The sequence below is a fragment of the Wasmannia auropunctata genome, unplaced genomic scaffold (genome assembly GCF_000956235.1).
Source record: "Wasmannia auropunctata unplaced genomic scaffold, wasmannia.A_1.0 LD335214.1, whole genome shotgun sequence".
In the NCBI taxonomy this organism is placed as follows: domain Eukaryota; kingdom Metazoa; phylum Arthropoda; class Insecta; order Hymenoptera; family Formicidae; genus Wasmannia; species Wasmannia auropunctata.
The window spans coordinates 395838-420955 of NW_012027676.1; the positions used below are offsets into that span (position 1 = coordinate 395838).

Below are 25118 nucleotides of genomic sequence, written 5' to 3' on the forward strand. Positions count from 1 at the left end.
TGAATACGTCAGATTTCATTGGACGTTCATTGGAGATCGAGCAGCTGAGCGGCAAAGCATCGATTTATGCATTACGAGACAGATATTTTCCCCGGCGTTTCTTACGTCGCGGCGTCAATATCCTTGAACTTTGCGTAGCGTGACGAATTATTTATCTCCGATCGCGTGCATTCGAGTGATAGCGCACGGATATTCGCTCCGCGCGAGCGAGCGGTGTTTGATTGTGACCGAGACGCCGTTCCGGCTTCTTGTTCCGGCAGAGAGCCGGAAAAAGATATACGGGAGCCGGAGCGAAAGGCATTTTCGTAATTTCGGCCGCGCCGTCGGCACGCGCACGCGGAAATTTGCTCGATAATTAAGCTCGCTAAAAAATCTCTATGCGTAATTAAGCCCCCCCCCGTATACGGTCGATGGAATAGGACTTTCTTTTATCTAGCATGACTAACGAAGGAAAGAGCGCATACGTAACACTTCCGATTCGATGATATCAGCGTCCTGTTCTGCCTCGCGACCTATCATTCAGATCGTGCGAATCTCAGGCATTAGACCGACTCGCGTTCGTTCGCGCGTCGCGCTCGCTGGCTGCAAACGCGTGTAACGAGAGCCGAGCTGAGCCGAGCCGCGAGAGAAAGGCCTCCCGCGCCTCTCTTTCTCCTGATCTGCCAATGAGCAGATCACAAGAGGAGGAGCACGGGATCGCGAATCAAAAGTGAAATCGGCCGATCTCGTGCATGCGCGAGGCACGCGGCTACGCAGAATTGTTCGCAACGGGATTATCCGCTTCGGGCGTATTGGAAACTACATATGAAAGTACGTGGCAGGTGTTCTTTTATTGCCAAATCAGCAAGAATCGGAGACTTGTTGGAATAACAGCGTACCACGTGGAACGTACATGCTATGCAATTTATCAATCAGATAATATTAATGAAGGAGATATATTATTGTAAGATTTTTTTCCCCGTTATTAACAATATGTCATAATTTTCCCACGTATCTATAACTTTAATTACTTCGCTGTCGCAATCACCAAGGTCGTTGGCAGAGTTAGAGAAATAGAGATCTCAGATAATAATTTTTAACAACTACGCGAGATGTTAAAAAATCTACGATCCGTCGATTAGATGACGAATTAAGATGAACGTTTGAATGGAGGTACTCACCGTATGTAGGGAATATTGGCCGGGATGTGATACTTTGCGCCCGGATCGAAGTCGTCCTCGGAGCGCAGGACCGGCGGCTTCGTGCCCGTGTACTGCTCCTTCAGCCGGTGCCAGTGACAATTGTACTCCTCCTTGTTGACGTAGCCGCGGAAGACGTCCCACCGCCACCTGTCCATCGCGATGCTGAAGGGCAGCAGCACCAGTTTGTCCATCGCCAGGGAGAAGAGGTAGTTGATGTCCGCGGAGCGCTCGTCGATATACGTGTTCGCCAAGCCCAGAGTTTGCAGATGCTGCGGCGTCGCGACGCTCAAGGCGACGGCTTCGCCGACCGCCTCGTGGAAGCCTGATAATTATAGTAATAAGCTGCGGCATAAGGATATAATAACAAGGTAGAGAGCCGCGAAGATCACGTTTGTTCTCGTCGATAGTTATTGTTCAACTAACGTTTCGCTTGCAGTAGATTTTATAATAATAGTTATCAATGCGCCAATATGGATTATCTTTTTCTTACGCGTTGTTGTTGGATATTATGTTTACGACGTATTACGATTACGACAAGTTATCTTTACAGTCGAGTAGGTAATGAAAGGCCTTTATCCTATTCCGATAGCTATACGAACGCGAATAAATTATCGGCGCAATTTCAAGTTTTCGAGTTTCGTGGCGGACGTTTTGAAGGAGTTTGGCTGTTTGATAATCGAACGGTGAAAGTCGACGTCAGACGAAACAGATGGCTTGTCGCTTGAGTTCCGTCTACGATTATTGCAAAGTTTCTCGAGGTTCTCCGCGGATAACCCGGTGACTTTTTGCGCTTGATGCGATTTAGCGCTAACCAGGATGTAATTACGGTTAGCGCGGATTAGTCGAGCGTGGAAGATGATGCTGATTATTTCTCTCTTTTTTTTTCGACCACGTTTCCCCATGCAAACCGCGCACACGCCTAACGCCTCGCAAACGCACAATTAACAGTAGCGCGATTTCGTAACTTGGAATTAGCGCTAATTAGGCGTTGCACGATACACGAAAGTGCAGAATGCAGATGAAAATCTGCGATAAAAATTATTTGCAAATGTGCAGGAAAAAATTTATTGTCAAAGCGATGATTCTCTTCGAAATAATTCTGAATCGTCGCTCGCTGTAACGACGCAAAATCTCGAGCAGAAGCGTCGGAAACTGAAAGTCGAGACTTTACAAGATCGAGATTTTACGCTCGCAGATATTCAACGCGAAGCCGATATCGAAGTCGATCGGCAAGGCCACCGGCTGCGTAGCTGTTCTCGTTGATTCGAAACAATCTGTGTTCCGGAGCGCGAGGCGAACGACCGGGCCGGCCGGCCGGCCGTTGCTACGGTGAAAGCGTGATTATACCGTAATAAAAATATTTTAACGTGCGCCCGACGCCAATGTACGAGAGTAACATCCACTCGCCTATTCGCGAGTACCGTACGTAGCGCGCGGCGTACACCTCGAGCGTGTCGTACTCGCTCTCGCTTTCGCGCTATTAGCCGTAAGACGCACACAGGTCGGCTGTGCCTTCCGGAAGTCGGCCGGGAGTCGGACCCCGTCGCGCTTACGCAACGCGTTGTCGTGCGTCCGGCATACATGCCATCACCGGCCGTCTCCTTATCCTTTTGTCCTAGTCCGCGTTTTTTTTTCTTCCCGGCGTGTGACGCAATTTCTAATTATTGCACTTGCGCATTATGCGAATTATCAATGTCATTGAGAGCGGATGTTGTATCCCGCAAGCGTTTTAAAATTATCTTAATACTTTTATGATAACGCTAGAATATCATTTTGTATCCATTTATATGTATATTGCGGAAGACACCAAGACAGTAAAAAATCAAATTATAATTTTATTTTGATAAAAATTGAATTATTCCGCCACAAAAAATTTGTCTCTTATTTTTTGATTTTATCGTTTTATTCTTAATTTCCGTTTTGTTCGAATTTTTGCTATCTTTTGAGTGTCGTAAAATTTATAATAATAATTTATTAGATTTTAAATTTGTTAATTAAACCAGCAAACTTGAGCTTCAGTTTATACAATAATCGCGCGCAATTTTATTACATTATGATTTTATAAGATTTTGTTGTATTGTATGTTTATTTAATACGGTAATTATATAGAAAGTATATACACGGATTGAATACATTGGGATTAAAGATTCCGGATGTATTTACCTGGATTAGCGCCGTCGCGAAATTCACGAGGTAGACCGCTGTACCGCAAGAAATACTGAATGTGTGCCATCTCGTGATGTAAAGTTATTAAATCCTTCATCGTCACCTTTGTACACATTTTGATTCTAGACATCAAAATCACAGCATATTGAAAACTGTTGTTTTTGCTTTATAATATTAAAGTGTGTTTAACACATGCAAAAGTTTTAAATGCCTTTGAAAGACTTTTGAGGAGTAAAATTATTGATAAACGTATCAACCTGTAATCTATGCGATTGCAAAAGTCCCATGCGGACGCCTGGCAAATTAATGGGCGGTCGCCAGGATCGGCGATTACACTTCCGGCCCAGAATTCCGGCGGCAGTGCGCTCAAGTTCAAGGACAGATAGAATTCCTCGGCCACCCGAATCATGTCAATGGGTGTGTAGCCCTAATTACAATATAATATTAGTTATATGTAATATTTATCAATATTAATTAATTAAATTCTAAAAACAATATTCTTAAAAATTAGATACGATATAAAAGAAAAGGATGAGAGGAGAATCTTACTTGAGCCCGCATTTCCTGCGTGACGTCGGGGTATGTTTTACCTGGATACGGTAAAGTAACATCCAAAAGATTGGTCCAAGACTGTGCCCATATGTTACCTATAAACATTGAATAAAGAACGATATAATTGCAGCAAAACGAATAATTATGTTATATATAGCTAATTGATTAATAATAGTTAATTGTTAACAATAGACGTATGGTAAAATGTTCAAAATTTTAAAATAAATATTTCGAGATGTGTTACCGAGGATGTGAGACGGAAGAGGCGCGTGTCCGCCGATTTTTTCAGGACCATAGAGATCTCTCAGCTTTCTGCGAACATAAGCGTGCAGTTCTTCATAAAGCGGACGTATCGTTTCCCAAGCCTCGTCAACGTCCTGTTGGAAATTAGGTGATTCATAAGGGAACATCCAATATTCGGCGGCATCAGTGAAGTCTACAAAAAAGAAATCAGAGTGTAATATTAATTCTCAATGTACGAAGCAGCTTCCAGTTACGACTTAATTAACGCGCATGATTTCTACGTCGCATTCCATACGTATTAATTAAACCAAGTTAAAATAATCTTATCACTCGTTTCAGATTAAAAGTGTAAAAGATTCCTAACGATAAAAACTAAGTTCAACACTTAGGATCTTTTTGCAATCTTGTATGTAATGAAATTACATGCTGACCGACTTGGTCAGCATTGCAGATTCTATTTAACACGTCATACTTCCGGCACGAAGTTAAAATTAGACGTACTATTCATTCTTGCAGCATCATTGGTTAGCGTAACTAGTTGTTGATACAGATCCCTAATCGGTCTGCCACTTCGTCTTCTCCATTCGGTCCAGACGTACTGCAGTTCGTCCCAGTCCCGACTTCTCGCCATGATTTGCGATATATCTGTAATAAAAACCGCGGTACTAAAGTATATACTTTTCAGATGCGTCATGTGTCGTCCGTACAAGATATTTTATCAAATATCTCGCGAGTGATTTTTCATGTGCTAATCATGCAAATTTTTTTGAACGAATTTTAGGTCCACGGAAAATTCTCTGATGGATATAATGACGCTTTTTCCTTCATTTTGGAGAACAGATCAGTATTTTATTGAACGAAAATTAATATTAGACACAAAGCGACAGTGAGCAAATTTGTCAAAATTACTGGCAGAAACTGTTAATTTCTTCATTGAGTCACGTAAATTAAATTCCCTCGCCTTCGAAGCTCTGCCACAGCCAATTATCATTTCGTGGCACACGCTAGACACGAACAAGTAATTAAGTAATTCTTACATTAAACTATACCATACTGCGTAGCTTCGCTCAATTAATTAATTGTTCGCTTTCTATTTGTGCACGTTCTGCGATGCCGCGGGTCGTGTTCGCTTTGCGTCTAAATGGGCGTGCACCGGGATTTACATTAAACATAAGAATAACAGACAATTAGAGGCGCATACAGCGCGGCGCGGAGATTTTCATAAATTAAACGGAAAAAGAAGAAGAAGGACTCTCCCATTCCATCCCGGCAGGCATACGTGCGTTCGCGTGACGTATCCTATTTTCTTCACACTTTCATGCGCATTTTGAACTTACGTAAATCCCCTCTCCTCCCCTCTCCTCTCGCGGAATTTCGCCGCGACGAACCGTGAACGATGCCGGCGCGACGGCATCGTGCCGATCTGATCGTTATTCAGCGTAATTCGTGATGTATTACCTGGATATAAACGCAGCCCGCACCGGAACGGATCGTTGTAAGCGCATATGGTCGCCGCGTTATAAATCGCAAGCATGTCGTTGATTAGACGATTGTACTGCAAAAAGTATAATTTTATTATTGCTAACAGCATTTACTGTCACGCATGTGTTATTCGCTAAACTACAATATACTGCAAGTCGTATTGTATAAATAAAGCTGGCGTTTACCCTGTCTAGTTGATCAGGTGGCAGTGCTGAAGGGCCCACCGCGCCCAAATAACGGAGTCGTCGTCTGATGATGGGATTTCGAACGGAATTTATGTCGATTCTCGAGATTAAAAGCCATGCTTGGTATTGAAAGTCCGCGTACAAGCGTTGGGCATCCAGCTGAAAGTGTAAGGTGAAAATATTCAAAGGCAATTCTCATGCAAAATGAAAAAAATACTTTTTTTTTATTTGCTCACAGAGCGATAGATAAACGTTCCAATTATTATTTTAAAATGACAAAGATTATGTGTTGTTTTGCATTGAATTTCAATTGTATTAGCTGTGCAATTGTATTAATTAGCATAAACGCGTGCAATTGTATCAATTATCATAACATGCTAAGTACGTGACGTAAGAGAACTAATCTCTCGGCGACCGATTAGGAAACGCAATTGCAGTAAAACACGAATCGCGGCGAACGACGATGGTTTTACCGTTAGAGATAAAACCGTATCTATGCTCTTCCTGACAGTAACTTGCATTCAGAGAAAAGTGGCTAGGAAAGTGAAATTGTACTTCAGCCCTTGTGCTTATATGTGTTTAAACGCAATACGTTAGACGGATATTTATTAAAGTTAGAGATTACGCAATTGTTGCGTAATGTATTGCGTTTATAGAAAACTTGAAATTTATAACAATTTTTACGTGCGTCATACATTTGTCTTATATGAGAAACACCGCATGGTGCCACATAATACGCAAACGCAAATTCTAATTCTAGTTACGTGTTACGTGGCATATTTCTACGTACAATGACAGCATGCGTAAGGAATCAACTCGGAAATACATAACTTTTACTCATGTAATCACATAACTTTTGTCGTTTGATTACTATAATGAAAGAGCTCGTACGTGTCGACGCTGTCGAAAGGATTATAAAAATATACACACAATTAACACTGCTTTATAATTATTTGCTATTAATATAAAAATAAATTGGCTTATAAACAACCTCGATGATAAGTCATTAATCCCTCTCATGCGATAATGAGGCGATGATTCGCCGTAACATCGACGTTCTCTCCGCGGAAAAGGGAAACGGCGGTGGTGGGCGCCTCAATTATCGTTAACGACACGCGACGCGCGAGCCCCGCTGGGTTTCGCATTGAAAAGTACAAAACTCCCGTTTCCCGGCTATACGGGACGGCCGCCGGGCGTATTGCGTAATCGTCCAGGATGATTATCAACGACAATGGCATCGCCTGGGAAAATTTCCCGCGGAGGCGTTCGGCCTTTCGCGGACAATGCGAGCACGTCTCGTGCCAGGGAAAATCGCGACGAGCCAAGCGAGGTAGCGTCAGTGCGCAGGCGGTTCGTCAGTCGATTGACAAGTCAATGTATGCGGAGACGCCACGGAGAGTCGTGCGCGGGAAGATACGCGAGAGGAGGTCGAGGTCCCCCCGCGCGAAGACGCTTCGTACGGGGTGGATGAGAAATATATACGCGATTGTACCGCGTATCATTTTCCACGGTTGTCACCGCACTTTGTTATAGCGTTGAAATCGCCCAGCCTTTCTATATACTTTTGCCTTTGCCATGCAGAATTGCATCTCCGCACGCTCTTCCTGAATAATTTGCTTTTAATCTCTTGATCGAATATATATTTTTTTAATTTCAGCAGTAATTGCACGCGCCGAGACGCGTGAAAGACTTTTCATTATGATGGAAGATATATTTGTATACTTCCAAACTTTAATTTTTAATCTCACATTGATTGTGATAAAGCGAATTGCGGCTGTTTTAAGATTAAGCATTGTTCTTTAAAAATTTTAATTAAATCTTATTCATAAATTATCATCATAAATTATCATCTATAAACAAAATAAAATTTTTCCCATACTCGTGACAACGACTCGCTGCATCGCCGACACAGCGAAAACCTGATAATATCGTATTTCACGAGATAGCCTAATTTGCAAATAGAGGAACAGGGCGCCATGCGGGTCGAGCGTTTTAAAGTTTCGAAATTCATCAGTCTCGTTAACGGGAAAGTTCCAAAACTGTTTAATGAGATAAAGTAACGTGACCTTATTTACTTAAATTGTAAAGATGATCTTCTTTAAAGTGGATTCAGTGATACTTTACCGCTTGTAGCTGCGTGTACTCGTTCACGTTGGTTTCGTATGCCCACTGCGCTACTACATTAGCGCTACATCTCTCTGCGCCGAGGAAGTCTAATCTGGCTAGGATATTCTGATAATTTAATTCATTGGGTGGCAGTTGTCGGCCAACATCGTCGTCCCTGTACGGCGGCAACTGTCGGCCAGTATCGTCGTTCCTGTACGGCGGCAACTGTCGGCCAGTATCGTCGTTCCTGTACGGCGGCAGTTGTCGGCCAGTATCTTCGTTCCTGTACGGCGGCAGGTCCAATTGACCGGAAACTGCCGATAACAGGCAGAGTACGAATGCTGTCCATCTTATCTAAATCACACATTCATTGTATATAATTTTGTACATTCTCTAACTTTATTTTAAGCATACAAACACGTTTAAACGACCATTCATCTACCCACATTAAAAATAGTGACGGATTCAAATCTTATTAATTCCTGATTAACGAAAGTATTGAGTTAGAAATATTCATTGCCAAGCATAAAATATCCTCTTCTTCAATGTGCCTTTCTGACGATGACAATTATTTTAGAAAGAGCAATTCTGTGATTATATGACTTGTCCACTAAAGAATTGTTTTAGCAGACCTTCTTGTTTAAAGTTTCTGTCTATAATAATATTATGGGAAACAGTAACTAGAATCTTGTTAGACACGCATATTTAATATTGAAACATAAGAGTCTTAAAAGTATCTTAATGACCTCTATTATCTAAATGTCTTATGTGTCGACTTTGAACATGTTTGGGCCGTTGCCCCTTCTTCGATCGATAAAATATTTTTTCTAAAATAGCATTTGTTTCAAATAAAATTTCTGCAAATTTTACGCCTAATTTTATTAATCAATTTATCATTTTATTTTGATTTATATATCGTTAACACTTGCCATATTTATATATTTCTATATTTCGGTAAATGGCGAGTAACGCGTCGATTAAGGTTGATGAACTCGATCGCACGTGCGTGTGCCAATTTAACATCTTTGACCTTCGTCCTGTCAATCAAACCTATCAAGCTACTTCATAAATTTTGTCGCGTATTTTATCACGTTCTCTATGTTTGTTTGCTTTGTACAAATGACGTATAAATAGAGGGTGAAAATGTCCAAACTTTCCGAGGAATAAGAATCTATTAAGCAGTCGGTGCTCAGACATATCGATCGAGAAGATAAAGCGGCGTAGTTGTCAAAGAAATGAATGACCGGGTAATGACCTTCCGCTAATGGGATTCACGAATTTCCGTATTTCCTTCGCGATCGTTATCTCTAACGACCGTCACCGAACTATTGTACAATACAAAAAAGTTTTGAATAATTTCGATATCGCCAAGCGCACTTTATCTTACAAAGTATCAAGAAATAAAGAGAAAATATCATGAATTGCTGTCGAAAGTATTCTAAGATTTGCATCAAGCAAGGCATAAAGCAGCGTATGCGGAGTGACGGGCTTAGCTTTCCCTCACGAAAAAAAAAACAATTATAGATTCGTGAAGCGATGGGAGGGAGGGCCTTGCCTCGCGCAAGTAGGATTACCGTGCCAGAAATTACCGCGCGCGCCCGCAAATTATTATGGGACCTCTCGCTCGCTTGCAATTTAATATAGGAACCTCATTGTGTTTTCTCTAAATCATGCCATGACATTATGAGCGGAGCATTTACGCGTAATTCATTTGTTGGTCTCACGGTCACGTGTTACGTCTTCGCGTTACGTACTTCCTCCCGGTATGAAAGGTATCTGCTTATGCACAGTAGTAGGTCACCCGCGGTTGATCGAGATGCGATGACCTTGGTTTGGTACAATTGCGCTTATTGAAGAATATCTTTCATTCTCTTTTATAAATTTTTAACCGTACAACCGCGTGCGAGGTATAGTGTTTCACGGTATTGTGACTAAAGTAATTGCTTCTGACGTTTCTGCTAAGATAAGCGCGTTTTAATAATCACGCATATTTAATATTGAAACATAAATCGACGATATATGTAATAATTCTAATGGATCATAACTGATAATGAGAACGTCACGGAGATATATGGAAAATAATCCGAGCATACTTCATAAGCATACAAACGAGGTCATCGTTACCTGTAACTAATATGCTTTAAGTATCGTGCGTTAGGATCTAACGAATGGAGATGATTCATATAATGCCAAGAAACCTTGCATCTATTTTTCAACGATCATTCTTATACAAAACTCGTCATATTAGAATTCGAGTGTAAAATACAAGGTGTAACATAATATGTGGAACCTACCTCAGGTATAATTTCAACACATAAAAGAATAAAAAATAAATTTATCCCTATAATATATATAAATATCCAGATATTATATTACATCCTGTATAATCAAGATAATCATTTGTATCATAATTGCTGAAAATCGCAGCATTTAAAATTGCTAAAATATATTGACAAGCTAAATAATATTAACAAGCCAAAAGAGCTTTAAGGGCAGGATATTATCATTTGCAGAAATGTCGAAATTTCGAATGAAAAAGAGGAAGAAATATTATCAAGATGATTATATACACAGACATTAAAAAGGAAAGTTCTTTTATATGCAGAGCAAAACTGTTTAAAAATTAAACTGCGTAAAATTAATCTTCATAGCTAATACCTGAATATCTCCATATATCCTGTATAAAAAATGTTGGCACAGTTTTGACACTCGTTAGATTCGTTTATCCTCTCTCTATTTGAATCCCTAATTTGCTTAATCACATTTAAGACATTCGTACATTGGTGACATTCACGATGCTTAACACTAGAAGGAGCACACTTATTATTTCGGATACAGTGTCTTCTCTTATCTCAATCGTAGCTCACTTAATTTTGATCAAAGTCCTCAAAAATTTGCGATTTTTCACTGAATATAATTACGTGATTTTCGAGCGTGTGAGCATCACGATATTGGAGACGAGCGATCTTCGTCCTTCTAGTGTTAAAATCACTGCAGGATCACAGCCACCCCATCGGTATCGACGAAGAGAGACTTACAAAGCTGCCACTGACGCAGTCCAACATCCCGCCAGTTCCACCGAAGGCGAGCTCCATGAAAGTCGAATTTGTTTCAATCCTCGATAAAAACCATCTACAATCGTCGTTCGATCGATCGCGGGTGCGCGCAACAACTTTTCGTCGTCGTCGTCGCGGTCGTACGAAATTCCGTTCCACTGATCAAGCACGACTAACACGAGCGACGGTCTCGTTCTGCCGACGCTAAAAGCCTCGTGGACGACGCCAAGTGTACATTTATCCCTGCGAAGCTGTTCGAACGCGACCACGAGGAGGTCATCCGTAGCGAAAAGGGTGGGGATTCGCGCACACCTCATTCGTGTCGTTGGTTCGTCGGTGTCGCTGTTACTTAGACGGATTGTCGTGGGAGTAGGTGGAAGTAGCCGAGGACGAGGAGAAGAAGACGAATAGCTTTGTTCTGTTCGCATCTGAGGGGACCAAGTTCCTTTCGAACGAACTTGAAACCTATGGCTACAATTCAGGGCTAAGAAAGTTTGTGAGGGTTGATATGATGAAGATCGAAGTTTTCGTTTTTATTAAAAATTCAATGTTGAATGTCGCGAGAGGCGAAAAATTTCGTGGAAAGAATATGTTAATTTAGATTGAGGGGAACGAAGGAAGGGCAAATAGAAACATAGGAGCGTCGAGTAGTGACGAGAGGCGGAACGATGGGGGTCGAGGGCCAACCTGCTGTCGGATTGCGACAACCTGAGGCTCTCACGTTGACAAGAGTCATTCGCTGACTCCTCTCAATGAGCCCCATTGTCTATCGGAGCGCACGTTTGCTCTTTGCAACTCTGTAAACATTTAAGATGTATTTTCGAAGCCACTAGCAGAAAAAGAGTGGTACCGGAATGGCAAGGCATTATAGTAATTAAAATTTAAAATAAAAATAATAGATCGGCTCTTGGTGATAAGATTTAGATAAACGACACGTTAAGAGTTTGATAAATTAACTCACGGTAATGATGCATAAGCGGAAACTTCATTGAGATTTATTCTCGAAAACTTACATCCTAGAATGCTCACTTAATTAAGTCGTACCGATGAGAGAAGAAATCGCGTCGATGCATTTTTAGATAACAGAAATGAAGGCATTACTCGATCGTTTATCACTCTTTTAGTAAAAAATTCATGAAATACTTCACCGTCACTATTTCATTTACTAGATTGTAAATTATTAGATTGTGATTAGTTTATGATTATGTAAATTACTATGATCGCGCAATTGTCAATAAATTGTAAATTAAATTACCATTAAAAAAGAACGTGTAACATCAACTTGTCTTATTAATAAAAATTTAATAAAATTTCTTTTCTCGAGGTTTACGAATTTCCAAAAATGAGTAAGTAACATATATTAATTTAATATTAAATATGTTTTCGATCAACACGAAGTAAATTTCACTCCTGAAATTAACATCAGGTTTATTATACAATAATAGATCATTTGAGATTAATTTAAGATGCAAGGAACATAATGTATTTTGCGCTTGTATATCTCATTTGAACAAGCGCATTATGTAAATTGCGAGACGCGCCTCTCGAACGTCAAATGTTAACGTTTATTTCGTAGCGGTGACGTATTAACTGCACAGACATCTATAATAGACGTCTGTGATTAACGCGACGTTTATTTTATGCGGAACGAAACTGCGAAACTGAGTTTCGCAACCACCTTGTCAATATTGATCGTGTTAAATCCGAGTGCGGTCATTTAAAAAGAGAAGAAAAATAAGAGGATTATCAGTCTTTATTCGTAAACTCGGATGGATAGGCGGCGTCCGGCCGCAGAGACGTCGCGTTATCCTTCGATCGGAACAAATACATGAGACGCCAAAAGTGACCATACCTTATGATTAATCAATCCGTACGATTAATCAATTCCTCGAGCCACGATCGAATGGGACGTGTAGGTTTGTCGAGGCGTCAGTTGTCTCTCGAAATAAATAGATATATCTCCCTCGCGGTATCTTGGAGCCTCATAAATTACTTTTAATTGTTCCATCGCGCTATTCACGCAATCGTTATCTCGTCAACATATCACGCGTCGCACTTTGAATCTCTTCTCTTTTTCGCTTGTGCATTTTGTACATATTTAGAATTACCTGCAATTTCGAATCGAAAGCGTGAAGGTTAGGACATCGCGTGCTTCAATTAAATAACGAAAAGCTGCGGTTTATCAATAATATACGATACATCCCGCTGCACATTTCGCGGAATTTATACGCCCGAAATGTATTGCGCGTGTAGTACGGAACTATCGATATTGCACATATGTTTGCTATAATTATTTCGGCCTTATTACACGAGTCGTATCGCGCGTAATTTTGCGGACGCGGCTTTTGAATTTTTGGGGTTAGCGCGATCGACTGCACGCGTGAATATGCGGAACGACCCGAACGACGCAGGGTGTCGCGAGTGTCGCGGGACGCGCGCGGCGGGGCGGTCAGGCCGCGGTCAGTTCGCGACGCGCTTTAATTAGCGGGTACAGCTGTTGCAATTCTATATTTCGATATTCCGTCAATCGCGTGTAGCGCGTGATAGATTCGATGTTTGTGTATACGTACATCGGCGACACGTTAAAACTCTTTACCATTCAAGGTTTGTTTATCGCGTTAATTTGCGAAATGCCATCACTAGCGGATAATAGCTTTTATGCGCGCGATGATCGTATCGTTTTTTTCGCGTCTGTTTTTCCAACTTAATAGCGTAGTGCGCGTCGCGGTCGCGTGTGATTAACGGTATCGTGTAAAATATCGCACTCCGTCGTATTTCGGGATGATCGTAACCGATTATGTTGTCGCGTGCGAGGACCGATGAAGGACGCGACGGCGTGGAAGCGGCCCAGGAAGCCCTCGGGATGAGTAATCACCATCGCGAGGTAAGTGAAAACGACGCCAGAATATTTTTTGCGAAAGAGAGGTTAGGTTAGGTTACGTCTGCGTCCCCGGCGGAGATATTTCTTGTCGCGTTCCCCGTCGAACGCTTTATATTATTATAAAAAGAAGCTAGAACGTCTTGAAAACATTTAAATTTTCAATAACATTTGAGATCTTCAACATCAAGATCTTTTTCGAAATATTCGTGTCTGGAAAAATTTTGCAATTCAGAGTAATGTTGGAAATTATTATTCGAGATTTTTTATATATTTTGGAGGAAAAAAGAACATATATAAATATATATAAACATATAAAAGTTTATAATTATATATAATTATATGCAAAATATGTTTATATATATCCATGTATGTTTCTTTCCTTTGTAAAATTATTTAATACAAAAAAATGATAATAATATAAGGAAACTAAAAAATAATTAAAGGGATAATTTAATTTACATTGTTTTTTTACAAAAAATCAAGTTTGAAGAAATGAGAAAAATTGCTCATATATAATGGTATATAAATGATTTAAAAAATATATATATAGGTATATATATAATTATACACAAGCAATTTTTTCTTTTTTCTTAAAACTTGATTTTTTGTAAAAAAAACAATGTAAAAATTATTCGTTTAATTATTTTTTACGTTTTCTTTTTATTATTATCAGTTTTCTTTTATTAAACAATAATTTGACAAAGGAAAGAAACATATATGGATATGTATGGACATATTTCGCATATAATTATGTATAATTATATATAATTATATATTTTTATATATGTTTATATATATTTATATATGTTCTTATGTAAAATTTTTTACCGAGTTTTAATTTTATTAATTCGAAACCTATTAATTCACTGGTCACTGTATGTAGTACATGCCTATATGGCAATTAAGAAATCAAAATCGTGGATAATATAAATCAATTGAGCTAAATTAAAACCAATAATTAAATGATTAATAAATAAACAACGCTTGCGGATTGATACATGTATAGGAATGTATTCCAAACGGCAGATTCCATGAACAACTTCGCTTCGATAATTGCCACCGGTGTCGCCGCTCATTGAAACAAGTTGTTCATTCGTGTTTGTTCGCGCTCCAGCTTGCGCCGGCTTTAACGATCGCAATTCTAAACGCACGAGCTCTACGCGATTCGCCAACTTTGCATTGATCACTCGAAGTCGCAATTGCGACTTCGATATTTATTGTGTACAAGGATCTCCGGACCCTAATTTCTAAAGTACGCTGTTGAAGTGTTACCACACGGCGGTTGCAGGATACTCTGTATGCATGAGCAAACATCGCACCTGTGCCGAACGGGCCGGGCGGTTAGGAGTAGGTTGCAGAAATCGCGATTTGCCCGCGCGCACCGCGATTCCTATAGATGAATCGCCGAAGGGCGTGTCGTATATGAAACATCACGATGAACAGGTTTCCGCGAAGCATCGACTTAAAAACGATTCATCTCTGCAATCTCCGGCATAATGCGGGATGACTCACGGGCTCGCGGGTCTCTATCCGGCGTAATTACGCTTGATAATCGAGACGGGACGACACGTGTGTCGTTTCCCCGATTCCGATCGACCTCTCTTTCCTCTTGGGAACTGTGGCGCCATTGTTCAAAATCCGAGAGAATAATCTATGATGTAGAAAAAAAAAGAGCCGTTCAGCGAGCCGCTAACTCGATTTACCTCCAACTGATGTCGGCAAGGAGTCTATCTCAATGCTGGGGTGCGACGTTACCGTTCCGGATGCTGCGCGCGTCACAGCTATAGTGGAAAAGAGAGAGAGAGAGAGAGAGAGAGAGAGAGAGAAAGAGAGGAAAAAAGGAAAAGCATGTAAATCGCGGATAGCGCGCGTGTAACGTGCGCGCGTTACAAGCCGTAAAGTTTAAACGCAGATACGAATCGGTATACATACGCGTATACACGAACCGTTTTCTCGCCTGCAGCCTGCAGGCGCGCGCGCCTTCGCGCGGTAGCTGATCTTGAACTACATGTTCCACTTAAGCTTTCATGATCGGCGCTCTCTGTGACAGCCCTGACGGGGCGACCGCGCAGGGTTATCCGTATAACGATTGTGATTAATACACGGGCCGCACAGAGCTCGCCGCGCGGTAAAGGAGCGTAAACAACCGCGCCCAGGCGCGGGCTGAGTGAGGATAGTCCCACGACGATCTGGAATGTACGTAACTGCGAATGGTCTAGGCCAGTTTACGAGGGACCTTGGAGCCGTTATGGCGAAGTTCTTGCGTGCATATACGTATCTGCATATTCCGTACCGTACGTACGTACGATGCCGCTCGCATGTACCGTGGCCCGATATACCCGTTTACATAATCCGCTCTTACATCGTAAATATTGTATAATATAGGAAAATATGATTGATATTATTTATTCCTAGACGGTTTTAAGTTTTACCGCATATAAATTATCATGTTGCTTTGCTTCTACAACTATAAAAACTATATGAGGAAAAAAAATTTGCATCTCTATAAGCGACTTATCTTTTATTGCTACACCATTTGAGTTTACTTTAACCAAGTCCGGCTACATTATTTTTTAAATTGCGGATAATAGTTTATATAATGCGAATTGTATACCGGCAAACAATTTCAGGATTTCTTTCTTTAATCAATTTTTCTTTAAAAATATTTCTTTATCTGAGTTTAGAAAAAAGAATGTTTGATTTAAAAGTTTAATTTAAAAATTAAAAATTACAAATTAGAGAGAGTTCTACTTAATATGTGTAATATATAACATATATATTTAGAAAGTTCTTAATTTGATTAATTTTGGCTAATGCCAAGTTTTTTAAATAATATATTTAAATAATTATTTAAACATAAATAAATGCTGATGATGAAATAATAAATATATTGTTTAAATACAATAATTAATGATCACGGTTAAATGTTTTTTTTGTTACATATAACGATTAGATCAGCGTGGAAATATACAGTGGAAGTTTTGTTTCGTAAAATTATACCAACATATATATTCTAGAAATTGCGACCCCAATGCCACTGGCGTTATGCTCGTACAGGTATCTCTCAGAAGCACTAGTTTCCTGCGTGCCTAGACTTGGACAATGCTAATCTCATTGGCAGAGATAATGCGTGCACCGGTCTCACGTACCGACCGCAATTTCAGTTTCAAGTACGCACGAGCGTGTTTACCATACGTTAAATACGGTGCAGCCGTGTGTCCCTCGCGTTTCTTTTTGCCGCTTTCGGGCGGAACCTTAATCGACTTTGCTCGCGCCGCAGAGAAGAATATCTTCGCGCGGACAGAAAGAAAAAACGAGATGACGTTGATACTTGCGCAATTCGCCGTACTCCAATGCTACTCTAAGTGGCACAAGTCGTAAGGAATTTACGTAAAATTGCCGGAAATGCATTGTCGTTGCCGGTATTTTCGATCATTGTTATTCATAAGTATACAGTTATGGCCGATTCTCTGATTTCCTTTCCTCGCGAAACGGGTAACGTCTTTGTCGGTCCTGTAAATGCGATCTTTTCTATTTCATTGTCACTTTTTGACGTCACTCACTTATTCTGAGAGTTATTGTACCAGTTATATTTTAACGTCGTACATAGATCTGTTATTTGTTCGATTTACATTCATAACATTCAAAAGAAAATTCGAATATTAATCATAAAATACATAGTTTAAGAGAATATGCAAAGTTATTTAAAATTATGAAAAGTTAAACCTTAAAAAGCCTATCATTAGCAACATATGCAACATATTTTTTAAAACACACTACAATGTTTTTATATCATTTTGCAAATTTTGCTACACGTTTATTTAAATTTTATAAAACATTTCTTTTGATTTCTAAGAATCAGATTTATAAAAATTGTTTATCTCGATAAATGTAAATAAATTGCGTTTACATAATTTAGTTTGAATTTAAAATAAGACACTGCCAGTAATTATATTTGTTAATAAATATAATAACTTAACTAGATTAAAATATATAGAGATATAAAACTTAACTAGATTAAAATATTTAAAGATATAAGAACTAAAGATTAGAAAAACTTTTCATCGCGTTTTTTTACGTGTAATCACGATATATACTTATATATAGATTTTTCTAACGCTTCCTTCTTCGAAGCCTTGGAATTAACAAGGCGTGTACATTGCTGAACTGTGAATTTTCTATGCGTGTATTATCACGCGATAACAATGCGATCGTAATGAGTGCCGATAATTATTTATCTCTTGACTTAGAGCTGGAGGAACGTGGGAAAGTGTCGAGATGAGTAACCGGTATTACGCTGTTAAGAATTATGCAAAGCAAAGCGCGACAATGCGCGCACGGATGCAAGGATTCGAACGGTCGATGAAATCTTTCATATAGACTTTAAAAGATCGCGTATCTCACTGACGCGAAAATGCAAAGAGATAACGCGGCTCACTTTAGACAATCTACAATTTACGTTTAGATTTCACGATAGAATTTTACTTACAATTTTGTATGTGTTCTTTTTAATGTACGTTATATATATATATATATATATATATAAAATATATATATATTCCAATTTCTAAATGTTTCTTGCGTTACACGGTACATAAAGTTAGTAATCGGAATTTTATCATAATTTCTGACGAAAAGACAGATTGTCCAGCTTAACGAGCAAGCCAGGCGGAGAAACAAATCTCCGTGATGCGGTAAAATTGATTTCATGAACTCGATCGCGAGCGGCAGCAAGAAACTGGCCTGATTGCCGGTCGGACTTCAAGGTGATCTGTGACCGAGAGGTAAATAAAGCGGAAATACGTAACGCAGGTAGCACATTACATAAAGTGTCTTACGTTAAATAAATCGACGAAACGAGGCGCGGATAATCGCGTACGCGCGCCACGTTACCGCTAAACGTTTGCCGACAAAGCCTTCGTTCGCCGACGCAGCTTAACTGCAGTCGTTGAAGTATAAGACATCGTAAAAGGGGCAATTTTGTGTGCGTGCCATTTTTATCTCGCCCCATTTAGAATGCAAATGAAGGGGAAGAGGGAGTATGATATTTCTCGGCGCGCGGATCCTGGTCGCGAATCTCTTTCTCTCTCTCCGCTCTCGGGTCTCACTCGCGCTCTTGATTTCGCGTGCGAGCTGCGGCAGCCATGGGCAATCTGTAACACCGTGTATAATTACCGTGTAATTACGAGACACACGACGTTAAGCATGGATTTAAAAAACATACTTTTTTCTTCTTCTTAATCGAAAGAAGAAGCTCGTAATTAGAAACCTCGCCGTCCGCAACCGTAGAAACGCGATTGCCGAAGCTCACCGCGATGTCTCTTCGTATATATAGGTACGTTGAATGCGATTTTTCCATTCTAATTCGACGAAATGCGCAATCGCCTTCCCAATCGCACACGAAACTTTTCGTGCGCCGCTATTTAGCCCCGCGATTAAGACGGTCTTCTCGCGTTATTACGTAGTCATTAACGGAGATTGTGTTGCTTGTCGCCCGGTACTCACGACCCTGCGTATACTCTCTGAATCACGTCGATTGAGCAAGAGCCCCAACCTTCTTTTTTCCACACACGTACCGCGATATGTGTGCCGTGTGACTCGATGCGGCGAATCACACGGGCGGGACCATACAGAAAAGGTAAAAAAAAAAATCTTCAACGAGAGACACACACATGTCGATTGCGCAATATCGTAGGATCATTGAAATTTGCATAGGGCAGTTCGTAACGTTCTTTATTGCGATCTTCTTGGTGAATTTTAATGCAGTGCGCCTGTCGTAAATTCCGTCATTTGACGTTAGTTTTAATACCGGCCGCAATACCTCTACTGTCTGTCTGGCATAAATCTCAGCACGTACGTATTTTCCTACATTAATTTAATTTCCGCATGTATATTCTTTAGCAACGCAGCAAGTATAAGTTTGTCTCAATCTAGCACGTGCTGTTTATTCCATAAATACACGTGTCTCAAGAATCTTTCCTGAAGTAGGTACGTGTCGTAGAAGGAATTCATATTTAAATAATTTTTTTTTCGCTTGAACGTTTGAAAATATACTCATACATTACACATAGTAATGAGTATTAATTAACTTTTTCCTTGTTCATAACAAATTAACACGAGCAGTTTTATCGTCTAGAATATTCTTGTATAAATTCAAGGTAACAGATGATAATTACGATCGACACAAAGTGTCAAATCGTTCCGATAATGCAAATTGGTGTAGATTAAAATATATAAAATAGTGGATTAAATTGCAAAAACACAGATATATTAAAGAGATAAATATATAAAGAAACAGTTAATATCTTTGTATCTAAATAATATAAAACTAAATAATATGTATATAAATTTATACATATAAAAATGCAGATTAACTCAAAAAATGGACAATTCCGGTTTAAGTAAAACACATACTGTTAGGTAATTGGGCAGTCTTATGGAGGTCAAGATCAGTACAAGACACAGAATTCGTATGTGTGATGTCTGCTGGTCAAATTACCATTAATTATGGCGAGGAAGATTAACTGACAGTGTCAGTCAATGCAAAGTGCGACAAACAGCCAAGATTATTTATGACGACGAAAAATTGATGTTATTATGATGCGCTTTTAAACTTAACGTGATATATATATATATATATATATATATATATATATATATATATAATTGTGGTAATATTTGATATTTAATACATTCAGTTTGAAATTAATAAATGCAATCGTGATACGATATTTATTATTAGAATAAACACGCGAATAAAGTATTCCCAAGAATAAAATTTTTTGCGCGACATTGACCGAGTTTACGCTTTCTTTCTTTTAAAATGCGGCTAATTCTTTTGTATGTAAAATGACATCGTGAGATCGCAAAATTCCATCCTATGCGGCAATTAATTTTATCTCTGAAAGACAGGAAGGCGCTCGATGAATGCGATGGCATAAAATGCATTATTATGCACACAGATTATATTATCTCAAAATATCATTATCGGTACTGAGATCGACGATTAATTGTACGCACGTTTAATTACGTAAATCAATAGAACGCGGCGCAATGTTGTCGAGATTTTCTTCAACCGTCTATCGCAATTCCGCAATAAACCGCGAGACATTCTACAACGCTCGTTGCATAGTCAATTGCGATGCAATGTCCGATCTTAAAAACAGATTTTATTACTAGAAGATTTTATTGACTTCGTTTAAAAAATTAAAAGCTTTCTCCGATCTATTTATTTTATTAATAAACCAGAAAAACAGAAAAGTCGCTATAATACACAGTAAGTTTCATGGCAATGTTATTAAAAAAGACGATATTTTTTTGTACTTGAGAGATGCCTCTCTGCAGTGGTCTCTATTCAATAAATAAGTCTGTAAAAATTTACGCCTCAGAGAATTCAGTAATGACTTTCGGGCGCGTCATCGATATGAAACAGCGGAAGTAGCAGTGATGATTACCGCACAGTAAATTCGTTCTGCGACGGCAGAAACTGTCGCGATTTCGTGAGTCATTGAAAACGTCATATTATAATAATTGCCTGGTTCGCGATGATGCCGCAGGTAAAAGAGGAATTATTTCCTAGAGATGAATGACGTAGTGAAAGATTGTTTCTAATCGATATCTTGTCATCTTCAAATATACTTCAATGATATATACGAATAAATATTTTCTAGGGAAAAATATATTTTATAATTGATAATCAACACTTTCTTTGAATATTGTATTTTAATTACATTAATTATCTTTCAATTTTTTGATATGTTTTTTTAAAGTAAAATTTTTCATAATTAAAGACACGGATTATATATCCGTAAAAAAAAATTCTCTGCTATAAAATAAAAAATTTATTAAATATGTAACTATATCGAAAATAAAGAATAATTAAAATACTGACTAAAATATGAATTTTAAAGTGTCGCCATCGACGATGAAACTTGTAAGGTGCAAGCAGGTGCAAGATAGGGAAAGGTGCACTGTACTGCTAGCTTCTCAGTCTACCGTATGATGGTAAGAAATAACCATCAAACGATACTCACAGGCAGGAACTGAAGATATGTAACATGTTAATTGTAATATGTACAAATCATATAATTATTTTTTTATTAGATCCACACAACGTTGTAAAATTACAAACCCAAAATTTATTTTACTAACTTTAAATTGCTTTAGAAAAATGGAAGGTATTATATCATGTAAAAGGTAACAGCATTAAAAGGTAATGTTGTAACTAAACAAGAATTCTACCTTATCTCTGAACAGAAGATTATTTTCATTTCTCGATTTTTCGCATCTCCTGGTAAGTTCAATTCCTGCGAGATATGGAAGTCCTGACTTCTCATTTTATTCGTACTAAAGTAAACTGTCGCATACGATTCAGCGCCAGCATAAGCTATAATTAGCAATGTTTAATACGCGACATGCGCCATCAGTAGGTATGTCGTTGTCGCAATCGCCCGGTCACATATCGTTAGCGATCTAAAGGAATTTTGCTGTTACGCAAATTTCAGCGGATCGCGCTTGGCACGAATCGGCTTACTCAATCGAACCGTTTCAATCGAAATACGTACGTGCGTACGTATGAAAGAACGGAATCTCAGTCAGTTTAACTCGTACTTGAAATCGCCTTTACGTTGCACAACTATAATACATGCACGTACGTACACGTGCGTATGTTATAGTTTTATAATAGAAAATTTATGAGATATAATAGGAATTATTTCTTGATTCCCTTGAATTGTCAAAATTTATCGAAACGATAATATTTCGATCCTCAATCAATCAATCAATTTTCAAATCTAATGGAAATCTGAGATCACTTTTTTGGCTTGCTTGTGTTACGCACGTACATAAATGTCTCAATCTTTGACGGATGTGTCAATTACATCAGTAACGGAACGCTAAGAATCTATTAATTGACATAGTGGACGTCTCTGTTCAAGCGTAACGTCACCAGAACTGCTTTTCTGGGAGATTTATGAGTTTCTCAATAAATTCTGCATATGCGATAAGTCGCGTTGAAAAATAACGGTGTTGGAAACAAATTGCTAACGCGGCCAAATGAAAATTAATTTCTACCAATCAGCGCAATTGTAAATATAGCTAATTGATAATACAGTAATGATAAATTACCAGTGATTTTCACGGATGTCATTTTATATTTATTACAATAATACAATTAAATTAAAAACTTTTAAGCGTTTAAATTTCAAGATAATTGAAAATTGGTTAATCTTAAGCACACAAAAATTATTTGATTTAACTAAATTATTTGCTTAAATAAGAAATAATTTAATTTAAAAAAATTAAATTTTACTTCTAATTTAATCATACAATTTTTTATACGCATTAATGAGATAGTATTGATGAATTTGTCATTAGGGACTATGATCTAGAGTATAATTTTGAAATCAGAGAAACGTAAACTCGTTATGCAATACTGGGGCAAGAAGCAATTATTCGTTATTATAGTCGCGTTATTATAGTTGTTTTCTTGGAGGGGTTTATTGCGATTAATATAGGAAGTTATCTAGTAACACCCGCTTAGACCCGTATTTACCCGTACAAAATAGCAGAAAATGAGAACGCTTAATGCACACGAGAGGTGGCCTAATTTTGCCAGTCTGCTTGTAAGCCGTAGACGTAGTTACGACACGCAGACCCGTTTACGTGTTTCTTGCTGCAGGTACCGTTCGGTTCGATTTCAGATCGGTCGCAGTAATTCTCTAACAATCGAATATTTCAAAAGATTGTGTAAACGCGAGCAAGACTGATGGGAAACGCTGAACCTTTGATCTATATATCAAGCCATTGTTAATTCCGTCAAATTTTTTTCTTCTCTTTAACTAAATATTGCATTCCACATTTTTTGTCTCCCAAGTTATTTCTTTCGAGATTAATTAAATTTCCCGGCAGGCGATTCGCCCTTGTTTAATATTTCTAAAGGCCTCGCGATGAATGTGTGACACATGTAACGCCAATTATCAAGAAGCATAAAATCTGCAATGTTAATCAAAATAATTCCAAGTGTAATTGCAACGCGTACGTGAATGATTTGAATAATTTGTATCTGCATGATACTTCCTCCTTTCTATTTACGAGGTGCAGACACTTGTTCGATCGATTTGAATGATCGTGATCATTAATTCTCCTAATGCCAAGATACGAATCTCTGATCGTAACGTGGCACGTGTCGGTAGAATCGTTTTCCAATAAGTTTCGCGTGATCTTTACCGGAACTCGAGACGTTTTCTCGTTTCACGCTATGTGCGAATAACGAAGCGAAAATTGGATTTGATTGACAGGAACAGCGGCCTTGCTTCAGAAGCATGGTTTCGCGTGTAAAATTGTACGCGTCACAGGTCGTAGATAATTAGAGATTACACAATTTCAGCGCGTGCTAACTGATATCTTAATTAAAAGCACAATGAAGATAATGTCGCTCAAATTATATTTACTAATAATATGGAATTATTTAGTATAATGAAACAGCATTTCTGCAATCATTACTATCAGTCGAGCTTTTAATTTAATTAACACAAGAATATCCGAGAATATCTTCTTCTATTTTGAGAAAATATTATATTAATTTGATAATTACTTAAAGTGAATCTCAAGATCTCAAGACGACACTTAGAGACGATTGAAATGCTATCGACCGTGAACCGGACACGCACTCGCAGTCCTTGATACGCCGGAATTGCAGAGTGATTTGTAGGAACGTTCACCCGCTAGCCGGAACTAATGAAGGAAAGAAATCTCGAAATACTATTCGATCTCGCGAAATGCGAGATTTTGTTTTGAGACTTTATTTTGTTAAATTTATTATAATTTAACATTTAATAATTTCGCAGGACATAACTCTGCCTCAATTATATTTCAATAACATAATGCAATTCCGAATTTGCATATATAATATTTGTATTGTAGGTATATAGGATCATCTTTGTGCATATTAAATTATTTGCTTATAAAGAATTATCAAATTTAAATCGATCACTGTCGTAAAACAAGTTATTTCATTATTTCAGTACAATACAGGTTGCGATTAAAATAACCATTTTGAACTTTTCAATTATTTGATCTTTCGATACACCGTATAAAATATTTGATTTTGACAAGCGGACTTTCATAAACGACCTTACATTTCAAGGGTGACCGCCATTTCTTCACAATTGCTCTACTTTCAGAAATTAGGCGATTATCGCGGATATAATTTTTACATTTCTGTTACCATCGCGGCCGGAAATGGACATCCTTTGTGTTTCCGTTT

The 25118-nt window shown here is 38.5% G+C and overlaps 2 protein-coding genes across 3 annotated transcripts in view; one reads left to right on the forward strand and one right to left on the reverse strand.

Annotated features, from left to right (window-relative positions):
• Positions 1–11288, reverse strand: part of LOC105457496 (angiotensin-converting enzyme) — a 51835-nt gene extending 40547 nt beyond the window's left edge. Inside the window, exons 1-10 of the mRNA XM_011702191.1 lie at positions 10954–11288; positions 7934–8269; positions 5810–5968; positions 5601–5697; positions 4644–4787; positions 4144–4335; positions 3897–3994; positions 3605–3774; positions 3345–3469; positions 1161–1503 (exon numbers count right to left, since the gene is read on the reverse strand). Of these exons, the coding sequence (XP_011700493.1) occupies positions 1161–1503; positions 3345–3469; positions 3605–3774; positions 3897–3994; positions 4144–4335; positions 4644–4787; positions 5601–5697; positions 5810–5968; positions 7934–8269; positions 10954–11010 (1721 nt within the window). The 5' untranslated portion in view covers positions 11011–11288. The remainder of the gene's footprint in view (positions 1–1160; positions 1504–3344; positions 3470–3604; positions 3775–3896; positions 3995–4143; positions 4336–4643; positions 4788–5600; positions 5698–5809; positions 5969–7933; positions 8270–10953) is intronic.
• Positions 11289–13503: 2215 nt separating this feature from the next.
• The window catches only part of LOC105457500, a 41451-nt gene continuing 29836 nt past the window's right edge, over positions 13504–25118 (forward strand). For both annotated transcript variants that reach the window (XR_975405.1, XM_011702197.1), the window contains exon 1: positions 13504–13855. Coding sequence is in view for 1 of the 2 variants with exons in the window: in XM_011702197.1 (XP_011700499.1) it covers positions 13769–13855 (87 nt within the window). In the remaining variant the exon portion in view is untranslated. The remainder of the gene's footprint in view (positions 13856–25118) is intronic.